Below are 25,854 nucleotides of genomic sequence, written 5' to 3'. Positions count from 1 at the left end.
CAACACTTTCACCCAGTTGTCCTCTGAATCATCCAGATGTTCATTGGCAAACTTCAGATGGGCATGTATATGTGCTATCTTGAGCAGGGGGACCTTGCGGGCGCTGCAGGATTTCAGTCCTTCACGGCGTAGTGTGTTACCAATTGTTTTCTTGGTGACTATGGTCCCAGCTCCCTTGAGATCATTGACAAAATCCTCCCGTGTAGTTCTGGGCTGATTCCTCACCGTTTTCATGATCATTGCAACTCCACGAGGTGAGATCTTGCATGGAGCCCCAGGCCGAGGGAGATTGACAGTTCTTTTGTGTTTCTTCCATTTGCGAATAATCGCACCAACTGTTGTCACCTTCTCACCAAGCTGCTTGGCGATGGTCTTGTAGCCCATTCCAGCCTTGTGTAGGTCTACAATCTTGTCCCTGACATCCTTGTAGAGCTCTTTGGTCTTGGCCATGGTGGAGAGTTTGGAATCTGATTGATTGCTTCTGTGGACAGGTGTCTTTTATACAGGTAACAAACTGAGATTAGGAGCACTCCCTTTAAGAGTGTGCTCCTAATCTCAGCTCGTTACCTGTATAAAAGACACCTGGAAGCCAGAAATCTTTCTGATTGAGAGGGGGTCAAATACTTATTTCCCTCATTAAAATGCTAATCAATTTATAACATTTTTGACATGCGTTTTTCTGGATTTTTGTGCTGTTATTCTGTCTCTCACTGGTCAAATAAACATACCATTAAAATTATAGACTGATAATTTCTTTGTCAGTGGGCAAACGTACAAAATCAGCAGGGGATCAAATACTTTTTTCCCTCACTGTATATATAGGAATATAATATTAATATAACTAATATTAAATAAAGTTGGAATATAACATTTAATAACATTAACTTAACATTAACTTAACTCTCTTATGCTATGGTATTGCACTATTCTAATTTGTACATGGGTCACAAATAAAGTTATCTCCAGTAAAATTAGAGCACAACTCATGAGCCTCCTACACTGCTCACACCTAATCCAGTCCCCACCTGTGACTGAAAACAGGGGGTGAGATGCCAATTGAAAAGCTCTCTTAAAAACGTAGCTAGCTATCTAGCTATGTGGCATAAAATGCTGTGTAAAATAGCTAAAAGTCTATAAAGTAACATTAACTGTAAAGCTATCAGTGACTAGTGGAAACATGTACAAATGCAATTAAGTTACATTATCTTTTTAATGTATTTTACCTCAGACGATCTGGTAGTAAGTTTTCAAGCTAGCACTTTTAGCATCTTATGCTATCTAGCTAGTTGGCTAGCATTTACTGCTAGTAAAGTTGCAAGCTAGCATAAACTAGCGCTAATTGGGCTAGTCAATATCTAAATGACAGGTGGAAACACATTCAAATCAAATGTTTTGTCACAAGCGCAGGGTTCATCAGGTGTAGACCTTACCGTGAAATGCTTACTTACAAGCCTTTAACCAACAATGCAGTTCAAGAAATAGAGTTAAGAAAATATTTACTAAATAAACTAAAGTAAAAAATCTAATAAGTAACACAATAAAATTACATAACAATAACAAGTCTATATACAGGGGGTACCGGTACCGAGTCAATGTGCGGGTGTACAGGTTAGTCGTGGTAATTTGTACATGTAGGTAGGAATAAAGTGACTATGCATAGATGATAAACAGCAAGTAGCATAAGTGTAAAAACAAAAGTAAATGTAAATAGTCTGGGTGGCCATTTGATTAGTTGTTCAGCAGTCTTATAGCTTGGGGATAGAAGCTGTTAAGGAGCCTTTTGGACCTAGACCTGGTGCTCCGGTACCGCTTGCATTCATAACCCTAATGGGGGGGGGGCTGGGGGCAGTTACCCCAGAGGGCTAGTTATACCCATCTGCAGCGCTTGAGTTTCAAGTTTGGGGAAGATCATTTTCATCATAAAAATGCACCTTTATAATAAAAGCACTACATGCATAATCACATTTGTGGTCATTTTTTAGAATGGTGTTTTCCTGCTATTGGAACATTTGCACTTATAGCCTAATGCCGTGTGCGCATTGCGGCACTTATAATGTGAAGAAAGCCTAATGGTTTATTAACATTTTAAGCTAAACGTTCTCATCTGTTGCGTCAGGCTCATTGCTTAAGAGTTTTTTTGATGCTAGTGGTTGTTTTGATTTGGGATCTATCGCATCTAACAACAATATGTATTTCTCATACAGAATAGAATAGGTCAACTTTTGTACTATGGGGGATAATAGATTGACATAGGCTAGTGCTTTTGCTGTACCTTAGAGCTACTCATCTTGTTGGCTGACAAAAAGTAAATGTGGACAGTTCTTCCAATATCTATTTTTTTGTACCTTTTATTTAACTGGGTTTTTGTACCTTTTTATTTAAAATCAGTTAAGAACAAATCCTTATTTACAATGACAGCCTACCCCGGCCAAACCCTCCCCTAACCCGGACGACGCTGAGCCAATTGTGCGCAGCCACAACCCGGGTCAGTAGCGACGCACCTTAGACCGCTGTGCCACTCGGTCATATCTTCAATATGTGCACCGGAATTGGATAAGGACGCGCGCAGTTGTGTCCCCGATGTGTCTGTCTTCACTTATAGCCTGTGAGAAAGACCCGATCACGTGATGGAGAGCCATGTGAATGAGAGGTGCTTCGGCACGCAGCCGGGAGAAGGGAATTATAATTATTATATTCAGCCCAAGGGCACAACAGCCACTAGCTGCAAAAGACATGGATTTTTTTTAGGGGGCATTGTGGCTACACAAAGGGGATGCAGCCGGGAAATTCGAGGCATTATCAAGTGCTTGTCAAATTGTTGTAGTGTGTTCAGCCTGTGCGAAAAAACAAAGCAGAGCTCATGCCTTTGATACAACTTTTTTCAAATCATCATTAGAGTCGGATCATGCAGCCTTAGAATGTATTAGAAATCAAAACATATAGCTCAACATTTGTATCACAACTAAATTTACTTTAACTAAAAATGAAGCATGTTTCTTTGTTAACTGCTCAACATTCCCTCAAATAGTGTAGAGAAAATATCCTTTCTATTTTATTCAGCTTTGTTCAATTGTATTCTTCATACTATAGCAAATCTTGTCTGCTAAATGAACTAGTGTAGCCCACAGCCATATGGCATAGCGGTCTAACATAAGTAAATCTCAGAGTATGCTATTCTGTTCTTCTGAAATAGCCTACATTTTCTTCATATATTACATGGATTTATTAGACTTTTTCAAATGTAGATGTTCCAAATGTTTGCATCAGAGGGTTGTAGGCTATGCGTGAAAGCCAGGAGATGCTAAATGTGTTTATGTTAATAATGGTCAATTACCATGAGACTGACAGTTATTTACTTGACAATCACTAGCTGACAAAATTTCATGACCACCATATCCCTAGTTGCTCCTAGATGTTTCCACTTCACAATATCAGCACTTATTGGCAGCTCTAGCAGGGCAGAAATTTGACAAACTGACTTGTTGGAAAGGTGGCATCCTACGACGGTGCCATGTTGAAAGTCACTGAGCTCTTCAGTAAGACCGTTCTACTTCCAATGTTTGTCTATGGAGGTGGCAGGGCTGTGTGCTTGATTTCATACACCTGTCAGCAACGGGTGTGGCTCAAATAGCCGAATCCACTAATTTGAAGGGCTGTATATACACTGCTCAAAAAAATAAAGGGAACACTTAAACAACACAATGTAACTCCAAGTCAATCACACTTCTGTGAAATCAAACTGTCCACTTAGGAAGCAACACTGATTGACAATAAATTTTAGACAAAAGGTGGAAATTATAGGCAATTAGCAAGACACAAGACATTTGCACAACAGCATGTGAAATTTATTGTCAATCAGTGTTGCTTCCTAAGTGGACAGTTTGATTTCACAGAAGTGTGATTGACTTGGAGTTACATTGTGTTATTTAAGTGTTCCCTTTATTTTTTGAGCAGTGTATATTTTGTATATATAGTGGAGTTGCTAAAGCAAAAGTGTATGTCTCTCTTAGGTGTGCGCGTATACTTGTGTGTGTTCAAGTTATATAGTTCACGTGTAAGTACAGTGAAATGCTTAACTTGCAAGTCCTACAAAACAGTGCAGTATTCAATATCAAGATAGTGTAACTAATAAGAAAACTGAAGACCAAGAGAAATAAGAGAGGAAGCTATATACAGTGCAGGGTCAGTGCCAGTACCAAATTAACAATGTGCAGGGATTATCAATACTGGCGTATTTGAGGTAGAAATGTACATGTAGGCAGGCATTAGTAGAAAGTGGGTGGTAGAAATACTAATGGGAATGGCAATCAATAATTAATGAACAGCAGCTTAGTGGTAGTAATACATCTAATCAATAATATTTTTAGCAGCAGCCTAGGTGTGAGGGAGAGCAGTAGTTGTTAGCCATTTAACAGTCTTATGGCCAGGGGATAGAAGCTGTTAAGGAGTCTGTTGGTCTGAGACTTGGTACCGCCTGCTGGACGGGAGCATGGAGAACAGTCCATGTCTCGGGTGGCTGGAGTGTTTTGGAAATGTTTCGAGCCTTTCTCTGACACCGCCTGGCATGTACGTCCTGGATGGCTGGGAGCTAACCTCAGTGATGCACTAGTTCATCTGCACCACCCTCTCTAAGGTATTCCGGTCGAGGGCGGTGCCATACCAGACGGTGATACAGCCAGTCAGGATGCTCTCGATGTTGCAGCTGTAAAAGTTGCTAAGGACCTGAGGGGCCATGCCAAAAAATGTCAGCCTCCCGAGGGCCAATAGGCACTGCCGTGCCTCATTCACGACTGTGCTGATGTGAAAGAACCATGTTAAGTCCTCAGTGATGTGGACACTGAGGTACTTGAAGCTCTTGACCCTCTCCACTGCGGCCCCGTCGATGTGGATGGGGGTGTGCACCCGCCCCTGTTTCCTGTAGTCCACGATCAGCTCCTTGGTCTTACTGACATTGAGGGAGAGGTTGTTGTCCTGGCACGACATTGCCAGGTCTCTGACCTCCCTGTAGGCTGTCTTATCGCCGTTGGTGATCAGGCCTACCACTGTTGTGTCTTCAGCAAACTTGATGTTGGAGTCGTCGGTGGAGGGCACTATGGTGTTGAATGCTGAATTGTAGTCGAACAGCATCCTCACATAGGTATTCCTCTTTTCTAGGTGGGAGAGGACAGTGTGGAGTACGATTGTGGTGTCTGTGGATCTGTTGGGGAGGTATGCAAATTAGAGTGGGTCAATGTTGTCTGGGATGATGGCGTTGAGGTGTGCCATGACCAGCCTTTCAAAGCGCTTCATTATTACAGTTGTGAGTGTTAGAGGGCGGTAGTCATTGTCGCAGGATGCCTTAAGAGTTTTTGGGAACAGGAATGATGGTAGTCAGCTTGAAACGTGCGGATCACAGGTAGAAAATGTCCTTCAAGATGCCTGCCAGGTGGTCTTCACATGCCCTGAGGACACGCCTTGGAATACTGTCTGGCCCTGCGGCCTTACGAGTGTGTTTGTGTACGTGCATGCGTGCTTGTGTGATGCCCAACAGCATGCCAGCAGCAAGGTAGAACTGAGAGGTGTGATGAACCTGCCGTCCTCAGATCACCTGTGTCTATCGCTTTACACAAGGCAATACTGCTCATAATCATTGATGAAGGTCACAGTAAATAATTCATACATATCAATAATATCCCATATTTCTCTCTGTTGGCCTGCGTCCAGTGACCGTCCATCATAGTTTTAGACAGTGCCATGTCCTTCAGGTGTCACTCCACATTTGACAAGGTAGCACGTCCGGTGAACAGGTCAGGGTTCCATAGCCGCAGGCAGAACAGTTGGCCCTCAGTATTTTTCGTCTATTCGTTGGTGTGCTGCTTAGGCTGGGCGGTATCCAGATTTTTACATTATGGGATTTACGGTATTACCGGCATAGCACACAAGTTAGCGCTAGAAATGCACAAAAAAAGCCCAATGGGTGTCTATTACCAGAATGCTAACAAAATTAGCACAAGTAATAGCGACATCACATAGACGCTGTTAGCTAAATGCTAACAAGCAAAAACTAACACAAACTAGTTGTGATGCTGCTCTTCCTTCAGAAAAGCGTACATGTGTACATGGATCAGAGAGGAGAAAAATGGAGTAGTGAAAAAAATGATAGTATGAAGCACAGGGGAAGAATGGCAGCTGTACAGAACTCATCCAGAGCTGTTGACTTCTGAAACCGGGTAGAAAGCCGTTATAAGATATCTGATGGCAAACATTTAGTAGTGAATTGCATACAAGTGTAATCACTTAATGTTCGTCGCACAACAGCGCCTCGCCAATAGCTATATAGAACGCTATGGACTCACCAGCTCCCGCTTTCTACCATTGTGCTATTTACAAACAAACACGTGGTTGGCTCAACTGTTCTGGGGACAGTAAGCTTCATAATGTGACAGGTGAAATGATGAACGCAATCTGCTTTATCTCCTAGCGTATTGCACAAGTTGACTGCAGTTATTATTAACTTAATTAAAAAGTAGCTACTGATATTCACATTTATTGAAACTTAAATGAAATAGTTTGGACGGTATTACGGCATTGAAAAATTACAGTATTACGGTATTTTTCCAAATACCCCGGTATACAGTATACCGCCCAAGCCTAGTGCTGCTGTGTATTTTTAGCAGCCGTTCTAGAAGTTATTGTTTTTAAAGATCCCTGCATGGTTCAGAGTGGTTGCTATGAGCAATGAGTGTTTTTGTTAATGAATCCTAACTTCTCTCTCTTTTTCTCTCTACCTCTCTCTGTCTCTCTCTGTCTCTCTCTGTCTCTCTCTGTCTCTCTCTGTCTCTCTCTGTCTCTCTCTGTCTCTCTCTGTCTCTCTCTGTCTCTCTCTGTCTCTCTCTGTCTCTCTCTGTCTCTCTCTGTCTCTCTCTGTCTCTCTCTGTCTCTCTCTCTCATCTAGACATGGAACACGGTGTGCTGGTGAGGTTGCTGCGGCCGCCAACAATGATGTTTGTGGGGTGGGCGTGGCCTACAACGCCAAAATTGGAGGTGATTGAGGCATGCTCTGCCAATAGCTAATTGTGATTGGTTGACTAGGGTCTGCTGTCAGTTGAACCGGAGTCAATTTCAGTAGAGCACACTGTAGCAATCTCTATACTTGCTAGCTGCCACTTCTGAATATTTACCAACTTTTGTCTCTAATCTTTCGTCAAAACCAAGTCATTTAATCAGTCTAATGGACTATATCAAGCAACTGTCTGGCCTTTACCTACTTGTGTCCCTAAGCACTCTATCAAAGACAAGCAGCCAACAGTGAAGCCTTGAGAGCAGTCCCCAGCAGTCAGCCATAACTCTCCTACTCCTCCTAGCATGCATCTCCTGCTCTAGCAGCTCAGTGTGTGTTCTCCTGCTGGGCTGTTCCTAATTACTGTACAGTGATTAGCATTTAGTGGCTGCGTTGACCCCACCCCCAAACACACACACACTCATCTCCCACAGCTCACAGCTTTTAGATAGGAGCCAGTGAACACAGCTGGAGGGAAAGTAACCCAGCAGTGTCTCTCCATGGGATTCTAACCTCCTGCCCATTTTTTTTATTTTATTTAACTAGGCAAGTTAGTTAAGAACAAATTCTTATTTACAGTGATGGTCTAGGAACAGTGGATTAACTGCCTTGTTCAGGGGCAGAACAACAGATTTTTACCTTGTCAACTCGAGGATTCGATCTAACAACCTTTCAGTTACTGGCCCAACGCTCCAACCACTAGGCTACCTGCCGCCCCATGACACTAATGATTATGATGATGATTGTTATAGAGGCATTAATGTGTTAGCTACTGCAGGATTCAAGACATTACCATTCACATTTACCTCATATCAGACCCCAATTCATCTTTCAAACGCCATCTTGCTTTTATCCAGACTGATTTCTCCATACACATGCAATCAATGTGTGTCTCTGCAGGGCCTGTTTTTTATTTTTTTATTTCACCTTTATTTAACCAGGTAGGTTTTCTAGAGTGTGTAATGGAAGTATTTGTGGTTTATCATCTGTCTCTGAGATACAGCAGATAACCTGTGGTTAGCTAGTCAGGTACCGTTGCAGTATAGGACTTATTTGACGATGGCTCATTTCACGCCTTCTGCTACCATTACTGTTCAGAACACTGATCTGAGGCGGTCCACATCAAAGCTGCAGACAGGCCCTGTCACAAAGAGCAAGTTTTTCCATCCCAAGATCTTAAATAAAACAATTACTATAGTAAGTGCTAGGTAAGTAACGATTCACCGATATGCATCCTCTAGTTCAAATATATAAGTTATGAGTGCATCAGTCTGCGGGTACTCCAAACCGATCCAAATGCATGAGCATGCATCGGTCAGAAAATCGATTCAAACATTACGAATCGGCGTTTCACAAATGTTTATTGCTCAAATTACTTGCTTTCTACCTTCCAAAAATACCTCATCTTTTGTGACAACTGCGTCCTCTCCTTCAGTGTCGAACTAAGCATGTAATTATGTTGACAGTCATTAATCTGCAAGTCATTTGGCATGCCAAACAACCCCAGGCAATATCAGTAGCGTAGTCAAACTGTGCGCACTGGCCAATGACAGGTAAGCCTATTCCTGATCTGGCATATCTGCGCTTCAGCATTCAAATGTTTGTAAAATGGCTTGCTCAATATTAGGCTTTATTAGTTGAGTGACAACCAATGTAATTTGCTAAGTTATTTTTATCAAATGCACTGTTGAAAATTGTTTTAGCAGAATTAAAGTAGCCTAAGCTATCAACAGAGAAACAACTCTCATCTGGCTATAGGGAGGCTACATGCTGATCATTAGATTTTATTTTGATTGTTCAGTTTCACCATCAGCAATAGTTTTGATAGTTTTAGATATGCAGGGTAAAATGTATAATTGCATAATGAAATTGTAAATTTGCTACCTGCACTGCATAGTCTAAGTGGTAGAAAAAGATAAGCTCACTATGAGTCCATCAACACTTCCTTAACAGTCTAAACCACAGGTGTCAAACTCATTCCATGGAGGGCCGAGTGTCTGCGGGTTTTCGCTCCACCCTTGTACTTGATTGATGAATTAACATCACTAATTAGTTAGGAACTCCCCACACCTGGTTGTCTAGGGCTTTATTGAAAGGAAAGACCAAAAACCTGCAGACACAAGGCCCTCCGTGGAATGAGTTGAATGAGTTTGACACCCCTGGCCTAAACCATTCGATTATGAGATGGGGGTGAAGTCCAAAGTTGTGCTGTATATTCATAGCAATTATTTTCAGATAAATATTGAGGGGCATCAGCAGCAGATTTTAATTTAGAATAGAAAATTAATGTGTTTATGCAACAAATGTTAGAGGAACAAATCGATGCGATTCATTGCGATATGAACAAATCGATGCGATTTGATATGATACAATTCGATGCACTAATTCACGTGTCAAACTCATTCAACAGAGGGACGAGTGTCTGCAGGTTTTTGGTTTTTCCTTTCAATTAAGACCGAGACAACCAGCTGAAGGGAGTTCCTTACTAATTAGTGACCTTAATTCATCAATCAGGTACAAGGGTGGAGCGTAAACCCACAGACTCAGCCCTCCGTGGAATGAGTTTGACACATGCTCTAAGCGCTTTGCACACCTGGATTGTACAATATGTGCCCGTTTATTTTTTATTCTTCAAGCTCTGTCAAGTTAGTTGTTGATCATTGATAGACAGCCATTTTGAAGTCTTGCCATAGATTTGTAAGGCGATTTAAGTCAAAACTGTAACTAGGCCACTCAGGAACAATCAACGTTGTCTTGGTAAGCAACTTCAGTGTATATTTGGCCTTTTGTTTTCGGTTATTGTCCTGCTGAAAGGTGAATTTGTCTCCCAGCAGACTGAACCAGGTTTTCCTCTAGGATTTTGCTTGTGCTTAGCTTTATTCTGTTTCTTTTAACCCCCAAAAACTCCCTAATCCTTGCCAATGACAAGCACACTCATAACATGATGCAGCCACCACCATGCTTGAAAATGTGAAGAGTGGTACTCAGTGATGTGTTATGTTGAATTTGCCCCAAATGTAACATTTGTATTCAGGACATAAAGTTCATTTCTTTGCCACATTTTTGCAGTTTTACTTTAGCTCCTTATTGCAAACAGGAAGCATGTTTGGAATATTTTTATTCTGTACAGGCTCATGGTGAAGTCCCTGAGCGGTTTCCTTCCTTTCCGGCAACTGAGTTTGGAAAGACTTTGTACTGACTGGGTTCATTGATACACCATCCAAAGTGCAATTAATAATTTCACCATGCTCAAAGGGAAATTCAATTTCTGCTTCTTCTTTTTTTTACCCATTTACCAATTGCTTTGTGAGTCATTGGAAAACCTCCCTGGTCTTTGTGGTTTAATCTGTGTTTGAAATTCACTGCTCGACTGAGGGACCTTACAGATAACTGTATGTGTGGTGTACAGAAATTAGGTAATCATTAAAAAATCATGTTAAACAGTGTTATTGCACACAGAGAGATGGCCGGAGGAGATGGCCGCCGTTTTACAGTCTCCTAACCAATTGTGCTATTATGTGGGGGTTTTTCGCGATATTTGTAAATTATTTTGTAAATAATGTTTCTGCAACCGTATCTCACGGAAGAAAAGAGCTTCTGGATATCAGGACAGCGATCACTCACCTCGGATTAGACAAAGATTTTTTCAACAACAACAGCAGCAAGCAGGACTCACACGATATTCTGCAAACACCCCACAGCGCAGACATACAAATTATTCGCAAAAGGAAGCGACGCAGAGGACGAAGAGCCGGATGCCTCGTCCGGACCCGCAGAAGACAACTAGGAAAGCTGCCGTTACCGTCAATATTACTCACCAACGTGCAATCATTGTACAATAAACTAGATGAGGTAAGATTACGAATATCCTACCAACGGGACATCAAAAACTGTAATATCCTATGCTTCACGGAATCGTGGCTGAATGACGACATGGATATTCAGCTAGCAGGACACACGCTGCACCGGCAGGATAGAACAGCACACTCTGTTAAGACGAGGGGGGGGGGGGCTGGTGCACGAAATCTGGTGCACGAAATCTAAGGAAGTCTCTAGATTTTGCTTGCCTGAAGATGAGTATATTGTGATAAACTGCAGGCCACACTACTTGCCTAGAGAGTTCTCAGATATACTTTTCGGGGCTGTTTATTTACCACCACAGACAGATGCTGGCACTAAGACCGCACTCAGTCAGCTGTATAAGGAAATAAGTAAACAGGAAGCCACTCACCCAGAGGCGGCGCTCCTAGTGGCCGGAGACATTAATGCAGATAAACTTAAATCAGTTTTCCAAATCTCTATCAACATGTTAAATGTGCTACCAGAGGGGAAAAAATTATAGATCACCTGTACTCCACACACAGAGACGCGTACAAAGCTCTCCCTCGCCCTCAATTTGGTAAATCCGACCACAACTCTATCCTCCTGATTCCTGCTTATAAGCAAAAATTAAAGCAGGAAGCACCAGTGACTCGGTCTATAGAAAAATGGTCAGATAAAGCCGATGCTAAACTACAGGACTGCTTTGCTATCACAGACTGGAACATGTTCCGGGATTCTTCCGATGACATTGAGGAATATACCACATCAGTCACTGGCTTTATCAATAAGTGCATTGAGGATGTCGTCCCCACAGTGACTGTACGTACATACCCCAACCAGGAGCCATGGATTACAGGCAACATTCGCACTTAGCTAAAGGGTAGAGCTGCTGCTTTCAAGGTGCGGGACTCTAACCCGGAAGCTTACAAGAAATCCTGCTATACCCTGCGACGAACCATCAAACAGGCAAAGCGTCAATGCAGGGCTAAGATTGAATCATACTACACCGGCTCAGATGCTCGTCGGATGTGGCAGGGCTTGCAAACTATTACAGACTACAAAGGGAAGCACAGCCGCGAGCTGCCCAGTGACACGAGCCTACCAGACGAGCTAAATCACTTCGATGCTCGCTTCGAGGTAAGCAACACTGAGGCATGCATGAGAGCATCAGCTGTTCCGGACGACTGTGTGATCACACTCTCCGTAGCCGACGTGAGTAAGACCTTTTAAACAGGTCAACATACACAAGGCTGCGGGGCCAGGTGGATTACCAGAACGTGTGCTCCGGGCATCTGCTGACAAACTGGCAGGTGTCTTCACTGACAATTTCAACATGTCCCTGATTGAGTCTGAAATACCAACATGCTTCAAGCAGACCACCATAGTCCCTGTGCCCAAGAACACAAAGGCAACCTGCCTAAATTACTACAGACCCGTAGGACTCACGTCAGTAGCCATGAAGTGCTTTGAAAGGCTGGTAATGGCTCACATCAACACCATTATCCCAGAAACACGAGACCCACTCCAATTTGCATACCGCCCAAACAGATCCACAGATGATGCAATCTCTATTGCACTCCACACTGCCCTTTCCCACTTGGACAAAAGGAACACCTATGTGAGAATGCTGTTCATTGACTACAGCTCAGCGTTCAACACCATAGTACCCTCAAAGCTCATCACCAAGCTAAGGATCCTGGGACTAAACACCTCCCTCTGCAACTGGATCCTGGACTTCTTGACAGGCCACCCCCAGGTGGTGAGGGTAGGTAGCAACACATCTGCCACGCTGATCCTCAACACTGGAGCTCCCCAGGGGTGCGTGCTCAGTCCCCTCCTGTACTCCCTGTTCACCCACGACTGCATGGCCAGGCACGACTCCAACACCATCATTAAGTTTGCTGATGACACAACAGTGGTAGGCCTGATCACCGACAACGATGAGACAGCCTATAGGGAGGAGGTCAGAGACCTGGCCGGGTGGTGCCAGAATAACAACCTATCCCTCAACGTAACCAAGACTAAGGAGATGATTGTGAACTACAGGAAAAGGAGCACCGAGCACGTCCCCATTCTCATCGACGGGGCTGTAGTGGAGCAGGTTGAGAGCTTCAAATTCCTTGGTGTCCACATCAACAACAAACTAGATTGGTCCAAACACACCAAGACAGTCGTGAAGAGGGCACGACAAAGCCTATTCCCCCTCAGGAAAATAAAAATGACATTGCCAAAGCAACAAAGGTTTTACAATGATGGTGAAAACTTGGAGACATTTTGCAGTTCAAATCTTCCTAGAAGTCACAGAGGCTACACAGAGGGACATGTCAAAATGCATAATTTTGACAATTTCACAAGTCTTTATTCATATACAACTTTGGATTTATTGAATTCTCCATGTGGTCTATATTAAAAGGGCAGTTTATTTAATATAACTGGCTTTTAAAATTCAATATTGGTGCACAATTTCTACTTTAAAAAATAAGGCAATGATTTCAATGAATGACCCTGCTACTGGGCCAGTTGGTTTCCCTCAGGTCACATACACTGTTGGAGGCACCGTAAAAACCCTAAAACCCTCCTGCACTTGTTAGTCAGAAGGAATGTTCTGTCAATCTTGTGTTTGTGAGATGTATGTTTTCCTACCTGGTTGTTTAATGAAGGAGAAGGTATTGACTCTTGTTTTAATGGCCAGCTGTGCTTGTTTATAGCTACAACAGTAAAAAGTGTGTGCGTGAGTAAGTGAGCACACGTCTGCATGCTTGTGTCTGAGAGTACAATTGCTCATCACATCTGGCAGAGTGACAGGCTCATAAGCCCTTTGTCTCCCCAGTGTGTTTGTCAATATGACAGCCGGACACAAAAGGCTTTGTATCCCAACTGCATCATGTTTATAGCACCCTACCTCTTCTCCGCTCATGCTGTTTCTCTATCTCTCTCTTTCTGTCACGTCTCTTTCTCCCTTTGTCTCACCCTACCTGTCTGTCTACTTTATTTTACCTCTAATTTCACCTGTCTCTCTCTCTCGATCTGTGTACTGACCTTGCGTGTGTGTGTTCAGGTGTGCGTATGCTGGATGGAGAGGTGACAGATGTGGTGGAGGCCCACTCCCTCAGCCTCAACTCGCAGCACATCCACATCTACAGCGCCAGCTGGGGCCCAGAGGATGATGGGAAGACGGTAGACGGCCCCGCCAAGCTGGCCAAGGAGGCATTCCTCCGAGGAGTCACTGAGGTCAGTCAGTGGAGCTAATTCATTACTGGAGCACACATGGTTTATGATGCATACCTACCTAGGGTTGTTGCGATGACCTTATTATTGCCACACCAGCATTCATGAGTCGTGACCGCAGAGAAATTCTATGTGACCCCTGAGTCATGGTAATCTCCTTTTATGCACTCTGGACATGCTTTGGTAGTACCCAACTTGCTAACGACGTTGTTAATGGCCTGGTACTCAGGGCTCTATTGTCCCTCAACCACTCTGACATCAATGCAAATGCAATCGAAAGTCACATCAAACACTTATCATCAAAACAGTAGGCCTATTGTACTTTTACAACTCACCTCACTGTGATGATCAATTTGAAGAAAGAAGTTCAACAGCAGGTTGAAACAGTGGAAAACATGGTTGTTGTGGATGTTGTTTCAAAGCCTAACACAACGAAATGGACAGCGCTTTCTAAGTTGATGATTAATTCAAGACTCCCATGAGCATATTAGAGTTTAAGCCCCCCCCCCCAAATATAAATATAAAAAGTATGATTGTGCAATTATACAGTACATAGCTGTACCGCATATTACACATGGCAGAAAAACATCAAACAAAACTGATTTAAGATGTCTGGTACATAATTGGTCTAGCATATACTCCAAAATTAAACACATTCTAGTAATGGCCTTTGAGTGTGGACTGTATTATTATGCATACTGGATAGACTGGTTACCTTATGCTACACTCCAAAATGTCTATCCATTTTGTATAGTCCTAGGCGATGCTGTTGGTTCATTGATTGTGCAGGGCGGCTTACAGTTAGCCTACAATTAGTGAATTTGATTTTGAATAGCCTTTTTATATTTTTTATCATTCATTGGGTGACACATTACCTTCAGCAGAATATCTTGACACTATGCGTTTCCATCTCCTCCTCTTTACTCCTTTATCAAGCGCGCAGATAGGCTGTCAACAGTTTTGTGAAATATAGTTGCGAAAACATGTTACTATCGATGTTGGAGAGCCCATGGCATACAGAGTTTGGGCGGAATATCACCTGTTGGGCAACGAGAGCATGCTCCTCAAACAGTGGTTGATGCATTGAGTGAAATAAGTGTTATAATTATTTTTCAGCTGCTCATATTAAGAACATGCTCCACTATAAACCTGAAGTAGCCTACAAAACAGACCGATGGGAAACCGTGCAGCCTTCATTCACCTTCATTCGCTATTCCAGCGCATACAGATTACATGTATTTTTTCCACTTCCCCTGTTCCTGCCCGTTTCATAATGGGCCATTCTAAATTTAAATTAATTTGACATTAGTAAAAACAAGATTAAATTGAGAATAGTCTGATGGGTGAAAATATCATGACTTGATGAGAGAACAGCTGTGCAGCCTGAGGCAAGAAACGGAGCGCAAGGTTTTTTTCTACTTTCTCAAATCACCAACAGCCTATAGTCTCACCATGCAGCCCAAATAGGTTTTGATTTCTAAGACATTCTAAGGTTTGTATCATTCACAACTGAAGTTGCCAAAATCTAGAATATAGGACCAAATGATCACTTTTACGCTCAACATAGCCACTTCATATGCGCTCTCGCTCCATAATGGAAAACATATCCTTTCTATTTTATTCAGCTAAGTTAAATTCTATTCTTCTTACTATAAAATACAATAGTGTCATGGGGACTTATAAGCATATCTTGTCAGCTAAATTAACAAACCTACAGCCTACGGCATGGAGCATACATAGATAACATAGGTCTACAGTAGGCCAACTCCAATATATTCCTCATAAATACTTTTTCTTCATATTATGTTTGTTTCTTTAGACCTGACCAAAATAAACAATGCATTTATTGTGATGGTGTATATTAAATGGATTTATTAGACTTTTTTCAAATGTATACTGAACAAAAATATAACGCAACATGCAACAATTTCAACGATTTTACTGAGTTAAAGTTCATGTAAGGAAATCAGTCAATTGAAATAAATGAATCGGGCCCTAATCTATGAATTTCACATTACTGGCCATCCACTTGGGAGCCAGACCCAGTCAATTGGAATTAATTTTTTTCCCCACAAATGGCCTTTATTACAGACAAACATACTCCTCAGTTTCATTAGCTGTCTGAGTGGCTGGTCTCAGACAATCCCGCAGGTGAAGAAGCCGGATGTGGACGTCCTGGGCTGGCATGGTTACATGTGGTCTGTGGTTGTGAGGTCGGTTGGACGTACTGCCAATTTCTCTAAAATAACGTTGGAGGCGGCTTATGGGATGAAATTAACTTTAAATTCTCTGGCAATAGCTCTGGTGGACATTCCTGTCGTCAGCATGCCAAACTTGAGACATCTGTGGCAGTGTTGTGTGACAAAACTGCACATTTTATAGTGGCCTTTTATTGTCCCCAGCACAAGGTGCACTTGTGTAATGATCATGCTGTTTAGTAAGCTTATTGATATGCCACACCTGTCAGGTGGATTGATTATCTTGGCAAATAAGAAATGGTCACTAACGGGTTTGTAAACAAATTTGAGAGAAAAAGCTTTTTGTGAGTATGGAACATTTCTGGGATCTTTTATTTCAGCTAATGGAACATGGGACCAACACTTTACATGTTGCGTTTATATTCTTGTTCAGCATAGATGTTCCAAAGCCGTGGATCAGCGGCTTGTATGTCTGGAGGACTGGAGATGCTAAACGTGTTTATTGTCATGCAAAAGACTGCTTCCTTTTGCATGACAATAACCGTCTGATAACATTTTATGACCGCCACAACCCTATACCTACCAGATGTTGTTTTAAAGACACATACACATAAGAAGGGTAGAATAGGAACAACTGTATGGTCCACCAGGGAATTTTTTAATTGGAAACAAGTTATTGCTGTTTAAATTTTAACATTTTACACACATTATCTTCAAAATAATTAGGTTTTCCATGATAATATTTAGTAGAAGGTGTATCTAAATTAAACAGTATTAAACACTGTGGCAAGCGATGCAACCACCATACCTGACCTAGAATATGTTCTGGCCTGGAGCACCAGGTTGAACTGTCATATCATGCCAGAACTGTAACTATTCACCTCTGCTTTATTTGATCAGTTTACTCAGAGCATTTGTTATTAGCTTAGTAGAGAATACGCTGTAGGTCTGACATGATAGTTACACCAGGCCAGAACACCTAATCTCACCCACCAGCCGGCTCTCTCGCTGTCGAGACGTCTGGTTTCCGAGCGCCTCAGAATGGGACTTGACTGGAAGTCTATGACGGGAGCGGACAAAACAACCACTGGTTTTAATTGGCTGATCCTTGTCCACCACCATCTAACATATAACCTTTAGAAACAATCTTCTGGATTTCAAATCACCATCTAGCATACCTTTAGAACCTCCCTCTCTATATTACCATATGTATTTATATATTCCAGCTACCAGTCACTTTTCAGCCCTCTTTACATGTACAGGTAACTACCAAAATTATTTATATACGCTTGACTAAGTTAGGGATACAAAGTATATTGAAGCAGGTGATTCCACACAGGTGTGGTTGTTGCGTTAATTAGGCAATTAACATCCCACCATGCTTAGGGTCATGTATAAAAATGCCAGGCAGGCCGTTAAATATGATTTATGCTTGATCCAGCAATGCAGTGCGGAGGGTCCGTAAGGAGGGTGTCACGCAATTGTGGAGCCTCCGGAGGCTTTAAGAGGCTAAATCGAGCTTTGTATGGCAATTCCGTGCGCCTCTAAAAATGTGTAACAATGCGGATGGTGATAGATGCGGTATAGAGGTCAATTAAACGGGGATAGCAGAATGCTGGATTGGCACACATTTAACAAATCTGATTTAACAAAGTGGATATTTGTGAAATCTGTCATGATTGATGTATTGTTACAGGCTAACAATGTGGTTACTAAAGTCCGGTTTGAATATATTTGTCTGTTTTCGCTGCATAACATATAGAAGTTATCCCTTTTCAGTTTTAGAAGAAGTGACTGCTAAATGCTAACTTCCATTTGTGTAAACTGGTAGCATAGTGCAGTTGATTGATGGCATGAACATGTATTGAGGTTGACATCATACAAACATTATACTCCAATTTTTTTTTTCAACCCACAAACAAGCATACAAGACCCTCCCCTGTCCCCCCTTCGGCAAATCAGATCATGTCTCTATACTCCTGCATCCTGCTTACAGGATCAGAGGCCATGTTTCAGGACTGCTTTGCTAGCGCTGACTGGAATATGTTTTGGGACTCTGCTGATAGCATCGACGCACTAACCACCTCCGTCTCGTGCGTCATCAGGAAATACATTGCAGACGTTGTCCCCACAGTGAAGATTCACTGCTTCCCCAATCAAAAGCCCTGGATTAACACTGACATATGCGCTAAACTAAAGGACAGAGCTACCCCACATAGGGCTATTGCAGCCAACCCCGAGGCTACGGCTAAAGACAAACACGTACAACAAGTCCCGCTACGACCTCCACAGAGCCATCAAACAGGCAAAAGGACAATATAGGAACAAGGTGGAATCCTATTATACCGGCACCGACACTCGACCCGTGTGGCAAGGGCTACGGTCCATTATGGATTACAAAGGTAGACCTAACCATGATCTATCCAATGATGCCTCCCTACCAGTCGAACGCAATACATTAATTCGAGCTGTGCACGAGGGCCCCTACAGTCCCAGAGGACTGGGTGATCTCACGCTCCGAGGCCGACGTAAGTAAAGTTTTTAACCTGGTCAACACTCTCCAAGGCCACGGGGCTATAGGGTATTCCAGGGCGCATTCTCAGAGCATGCACTGACCAGCTGGCAGGCATCTTCACGGTCATTTTCAGTCTCTCATTGCGCCAGTCTGTAATCCCTACTTGTTTTATGCTGACCAGCATCATTCCTGTGCCCAAGAACACATCATCTCCATCATCCCAGACACCCTGGACCCACTTCAATTCGCATACCGCCCCAACAGATCAACAGACAATGCACTCCACACTACCCTGTCACACGTGGACAAGAGGAATACCTACACTACAGTTCAAAAGTTTGGGGTCACTTAAAAATGTCCTTGTTTTTTAAAGAAAAGCAATTTTTTTGTCCCTTAAAATAACATCAAATTGATCATAAATACAGTGTAGACATTGTTAATGTTGTAAATGACTGTTGTAGCTGGAAACGGCAGATTTTTTATGGAATATCTACATAGGGGTAGAGAGGCCCATTATCAGCAACTATCACTCCTGTGTTCTAATGGCACGTTGTTAGCTAATCCAAGTTTATAATTTTAAAAGGCTAATTGATCATTAGAAAACCCTTTTGCAATTATGTCAGCACAGCTGAAAACTGTTGTTCTGATTTAAAGAAGCAATAAAACTGGTCTTCTTTAGACTTGGTGAGTATCTGGAGCATAAGCATTTGTGGGTTTGATTACAGGCTCAAAATGGCCAGAAACAAAGAACTTTCTTCTGAAACCCGTCAGTCTATTCTTGTTCTGAAAAATGAAGGCTATTCCATGCGAGAAATTGCCAAGAAACTGAATATCTGGTACAACGCTGTGTACTACTTTCTTCACAGAACAGTGCAAACTGTCTCTAACCAAAATAGAAAGAGGAGTGGGAGACCTCCAGAGCACAACTGAGCAAGAGGACAAGTACATTAGAGTGTCTAGTTTGAGAAACAGGTCCTCAACTGGCAGCTTCATTAAATAGTACCCCCAAAACACCAGTCTCAACGTCAACAGTGAAGAGGCCACTCCGGAATGCTGGCCTTATTGATTAGATGTATTACTCCCTTACGCTGCTGTCCATTGATTATTGATTGCCATTACCATTAGTATTTACCTATTTATCCTGCTACTGGTCACAATTACTCCTATTTACATGTATATATTACCACTAGTATATTAACACTTAGTGATCAAAACATTAGGAATACCTGCTCTTTCCATGACATAAATTGATCAGGTGAATCCGTCATGTGTGCCAAAGGGTGAATGGGCAAGACAAAATATTTAAGTTCCTTTTGAACGGGGTATGGTAGTAGGTGCCTGGCGCACCGGTTTGAGTGTGTCAAGATCTGCAACGCTACTGGTTTTTCACACTCAACAGTTTCCCATGTGTATCAAGAATGGTCCACCACCCAAAGGACATCCAGCTAACATGACACAACTGTGGGAAGCATTGGAGTCAACATGATCCAGCATGTTGACGCTTTCAACACTAGCATGCTTTCAACACCTTGTAGAGTCCATGCCTCGATGAATTGAGGCTGTTCTGAGGGCAAAAGGGGGTGCAACTCAATAATAGGGAGGTGTCAGTGTATATTCCTGCTACTAGTCACTTTTCAGCCCTGTTTACATGTATATTCCTACTACTAGTCACTTTTCAGCCCTGTTAACATGTATATCCTACTACTAGTCACTTTTCAGCCCTGTTTACATGTATATCCTACTGCTAGTCACTTTTCAGCCCTGTTAACATGTATATCCTGCTACTAGTCACTTTTCAGCCCTGTTTATATGTATATCCTGCTACTAGTCACTTTTCAGCCCTGTTTACATGTATATCCTACTACTAGTCACTTTTCAGCCTTATTTATATGTATATCCTACTATTAGTCACTTTTCAGCCTTATTTATACGTATATCCTACTACTAGTCACTTTCCAGCCCTGTTTATATGTATATCCTACTACTAGTCACTTTTCAGCCCTGTTTACATGTATATCCTACTACTAGTCACTTTTCAGCCCTGTTTACATGTATATCCTACTACTAGTCACTTTTCAGCCCTGTTTACATGTATATCCTACTACTAGTCACTTTTCAGCCCTGTTTACATGTATATCCTACTACTAGTCACTTTTCAGCCCTGTTTACATGTATATCCTACTACTAGTCACTTTTCAGCCCTGTTTACATGTATATCCTACTACTAGTCACTTTTCAGCCCTGTTTACATGTATATCCTACTACTAGTCACCTTTCAGCCCTGTTAACATGTATATCCTACTACTAGTCACTTTTCATCCCTATTTATATGTATATCCTACTACTAGTCACTTTTCAGCCCTAATATACTATTTTCTATTATTTCTATTATTATTATCACTATTTTTGGGAAAGAGCTCTCAAGGTAAGAATTTCACTGCACTGTTTTACACCTGTTGTGCACATGGCGAATAAACTTTGAAACTTGAAACAAATGTGCAATGACAAATGGCAGAGGAGAAATGGGAGCAAAATCGCTGACACAGAGTTAGATTTAGATAGGAAGGGAATAGAGGACAGCCATCGCTGTAAGAATGTGGGGAGAGGGAGTTTCAATGTAAGAAATATGAGTCATATAACATAAATCTCACATCTAACACTCCCAGGATAATGGACCGATGGAAAGAAAATAATAGCCTGCAGCAAACAGGACATTTTCTGTTTTACTGAAAAGATTCCCGTAATGATTTGAAATGGGGAATACCTGTTGATTTAGATGTAATCCATAAGAAAACAAAGCAATGCATCAGTAGAACCATGCTGAAAAGAGATGGTCTTCTTTTTAAGGTATCATGACTGGTGAGCTTTGAAGAGAGCAGGAGACTCCCACTGAGTCACACGCTGGGACAAACCCTCCACAGGGGACAGGGATTAGGAAATAACATTCTCACAGCATTACTTTAGATCCATAAAGACTGTGGCTGCGTTCCCTAAGCAGTACTGAAATGCGTGTGCATGTGTGAGATATGATTTGTTTTGTTCATGTCGCTGGCACTCCCACGCCCACCTCCACTGTTTCTCATCTCAGTCTCAGCTGGAGTTGAGGCACAACACAGTGTGTGCCGATCTAGCCCCTCCTTCCCTTCATATCTCTTTCTCGCCCCTGCTCTTTTATGCAACCTCTTTCACATTTTCAATCAATCCCTCTATTTCTCCATTAGGGATGAGCACGGATATCCGAACGGACATTAGTATTCGATTACTTAGTTGGCTCCCGAGTGGCACAGCGGTCGAAGGCACTGCATCACAGTGCAAGAGGTGTCACTACAGTCCCTGGTTCAAATCCAGGCTGTATCACATCCGCCGTAATTGGGAGTCCCATGGGGCGGCGCACAATTGGCCCAGCATTGTCCGGGTTTGGCTGGGGTAGGACGTCATTGTAAATAAGAATTTGTTCTTAATTGACTTGCCTAGTTAAATAAAGGTTAAATAAATAAATAGATATTGGAAGAACTGTCCACATTTACTTTTTGTCAGCCAACAAGATGAGTAGCTCTAACGAACAGCAAAAGCATTAGCAAATGTCAATCTAATATTCCCCGTAGTACAAAAATAGACCTATTCTGTGCTGGAAATAAATATTCCAAACAGTCTGGGACAGTTGTGGGATGCGATCGAACTAACTTAAGTGATCATTTTTTTAACTGGCTTTTCCGCAGCAGTAAATAGTCTACCATATAGTTCATGATACATTACTAAGAGTTATGCCGGCAGCAGTGCAGTGTGTGTCAGAAAGAATACAACAGCATATCACATCCAGTGAAAGGATGTCAAGGCTTTTAAGGGATGGGGGGGTAAACATCCTTGTCTGGTGCAATATTTCACACTATCAGTCTCTCAACTGAAAACTCACACACATACAGATGCACGCACGCACACACACACACACACACACACAAACTCCATCTGCATCCATCTCTACATGCACACACTTGAACGTGCGTGTGTGTTATATCTATGCCTGCGTGCTATACTGTATGTGTGTCTGTCTGCTATACTGTATGTCTCTGTATGTCTGTCTGTGTGCTATACTGTATGTCTCTGTATGTCTGTCTGCGTGCTATACTGTATGTCTCTGTATGTCTGTCTGTGTGCTCTACCTTATGTCTCTGTATGTATGTCTGTCGATGCTATACTGTATGTCTCTGTATGTCTGTCTGTGCTATACTGTATTTCTCTGTATGTCTGTCTGTGTGTCTGTGTGCAATACTGTTTGTCTCTGTATGTCTGTCTGTCTGCTATTCTGTCTGTCTGTGCTATACTGTATGTCTCTGTATGTCTGTCTGTGTGCTATACTGTTTGTCTCTGTATGTCTGTCTGTCTGCTATACTGTTTGTCTCTCTATGTCTGTCTGTCTGTCTGCTGTTCTGTATGTCTGTCTGTGCTATACTGTATGTCTCTGTATGTCTGTCTGTGTGTCTGTCTGTGCTATACTGTATGTCTCTGTATGTCTGTCTGTGTGTCTGTCTGTGCTATACTGTATGTCTCTGTATGTCTGTCTGTGCGTCTGTCTGTGTGTCTGTCTGTGCTATACTCTATGTCTCTGTGTGTCTGTCTGTGCTATACTGTATGTCTGTCTGCTATACTGTCTGTCTGTCTGTCTGTCTGTGTCTGTCTGTCTGTATGGCTCTGTCTGTCTGTCTGTATGGCTCTGTATGGCTCTGTCTGTCTGTATGGCTCTGTATGGCTCTGTCTGTCTGTATGGCTCTGTCTGTCTGTATGGCTCAGTCTGTGCTATACTGTATGTCTGTCTGTGCTATACTGTATGTCTGTCTGTGCTATACTGTATGTCTGTCTGTGCTATACTGTGTGTGTGTGTCTGTCTGTGCTATACTGTATGTCTCTGTCTCTGTGTTATCTGTGTTTGTGTGTATTCTACACTCTTAGAAAAAAACGTGTGGAAAGGGTTCTACATTGACCAAAAAGGGTTATTCAAAGGGTTCTCCTATGGGGACAGCCGAAGAACCCTTTTAGGTTCTAAATAGCACCTGTAGATGCCCGTGTGTCATCCTTGCCTATATGTGTTCATTTCCAGGGCCGCGGCGGGCTGGGCTCCATCTTTGTGTGGGCGTCGGGGAACGGTGGTCGTGAGAAGGACAGCTGTAACTGTGATGGTTACACCAACAGCATCTACACCCTGTCCATCAGCAGCACCACCCAGTATGGCATGGTGCCCTGGTACAGCGAGGCCTGCTCCTCCACCCTCGCCACCACCTTCAGCTCTGGGAACCCTAACGAGAAACAGATAGTGAGTAGTACTGACACACACACACACACACATACAGTATAACACACATATTTTCAGCTCTAGAAACCCCAATGAGAAACAGATGATGTGAGTCATCATTAGTAATCCCTCGAAGTCCAGGATGATCTCTTTATCACATACAACAAAGCAGAAAGCACAACATAAAACCGTCTCCTAATAATGAAGCATATCAATACACCCACTTCAACCTCAACCAGAAACATTTAGCAAGTACCTCTGAAACGCACACACACACCTCTAGGATCGCTACAACACACATCAGAGGAAACCTCATAGAAACAGATTGACACTGAAACATAAACACACTCATACCTACAGCAGCGTAAAACTCCACTTGAAACAGATAGTGATTCATACCAAACTATTAGTGACTAATATACACCACTCTTCCCTGACCACAACTAATATGAATACTCCTGAAACTCAATGCTTTCTCCGCTTTCCTCCCAAACACACCAGAGGGCTGCTGCAGGTGAACAAACACGTCTCTCAGTCTGGCTGTGTTATTGTCTCACTCTGAGGTGGTTAACTGAAGGCACAGCGCTCCAACTAATGCACTTCTGTTTTAGTAGTCGCATGCTGCTTGTTGTCTCAACAAACTCAATCAATCAAGCAATCAATCACAATGTTTATACTCTGTTATAAGTACGGTTACAAGACAATAACCAGTCACAATGTTTGTGACAGGACCAACTTGCAGGTGGTGTTTCAGTTCATGGAAGACCCTCTGCTTTTGTGTCATTATTCCAGTGATGTAAGCTGTAAGAACCAGTCCTGATACCTTAAAATGAACGCCATCTCTTTTCAGCGTGGTTCTAAAGAGATGTATTCACTAGACCGTAGTATTTTCAGTGTTCTGGGGCATACAGTAGCTTGTAGGTTGATTAGCTAACGTTCTGCCTGTCATACCTGATGTGTCTTCACATTGCTCCAGACATGCCTCATTAACTCTGCCTCTGACAACAGGTACAACACTCTGGACTTTGCTGTGGCCCCCCCTTTTCTTCTCCATCAGCTTTTTGTCCCTCCTAGGCAGAAGTCACCCAATGTCAAAATCGTGACTTGAGATCTACAAACTCACAACTCTTTATTTTGCATAGATAAGTAATGCGTTTAAATGAGTTGTTCCAGTTGCATGTTAGATCAGCCAGTTTCTGTAGGAATCTATATGACTGTTCTTTTTTCTTGTCTCCCCCTAGGTGACCACAGACCTGAGACAGAAGTGTACAGACACCCACACGGGGACGTCAGCATCGGCCCCCCTGGCTGCTGGGATCATCGCCCTGGCTCTGGAGGCCAAGTGAGTTATCTCTGTTTAGGGATGGGCATGGTTATCCGAACGGTCATTAGTATTCGATAACTTGAGTGAGTGTTCATTTTTGGAGAATTTCTTTTTAGGCTTATTTTGACAATGTGACATTTGAAGTACTTTTTAAAATAAAACAAACTTTTGAATGTAGTTTTTATAACCGTTCGTTGACCTACTGCTGTGCATTTAGCCCTTGTCTGCCCTGACATCAGTATGCTATTTCCACCCACTTCAAATAGCAACTACAGGGCGTATACAGAGTTTCAACAAGACCTGACAGATCTATGCAAAATACTCACCAGAAAATATTTTTGTAACAGAATCAGTTCTATCATGGCGAAAAACTATGGAGAAAAGCATCCTGTCCACTGTTTACCTCTGCCATGTGCATTCGCGTCATTCTGATTGGTCAAG

The 25,854-nt window shown here is 42.4% G+C and overlaps 1 protein-coding gene across 4 annotated transcripts in view; it reads left to right on the top strand.

The window, feature by feature from the left end:
* LOC129866912 (furin-like) overlaps positions 1-25,854 on the top strand; it is a 190,476-nt gene that overhangs the window by 154,654 nt on the left and 9,968 nt on the right. For all 4 annotated transcript variants that reach the window (XM_055939940.1, XM_055939939.1, XM_055939938.1 and 1 more), the window contains exons 7-10: positions 6,935-7,023; positions 13,920-14,092; positions 23,898-24,110; positions 25,331-25,431. In XM_055939940.1, coding sequence (XP_055795915.1) covers positions 6,935-7,023; positions 13,920-14,092; positions 23,898-24,110; positions 25,331-25,431 — 576 coding nt within the window. The remainder of the gene's footprint in view (positions 1-6,934; positions 7,024-13,919; positions 14,093-23,897; positions 24,111-25,330; positions 25,432-25,854) is intronic.

The sequence above is a fragment of the Salvelinus fontinalis genome, chromosome 12 (assembly GCF_029448725.1).
Source record: "Salvelinus fontinalis isolate EN_2023a chromosome 12, ASM2944872v1, whole genome shotgun sequence".
Classification (NCBI taxonomy): Eukaryota; Metazoa; Chordata; class Actinopteri; order Salmoniformes; family Salmonidae; genus Salvelinus; species Salvelinus fontinalis.
The sequence above is the reverse complement of the archived record's forward strand: the minus strand, read 5'-3'. Positions and strand labels throughout refer to the sequence as shown.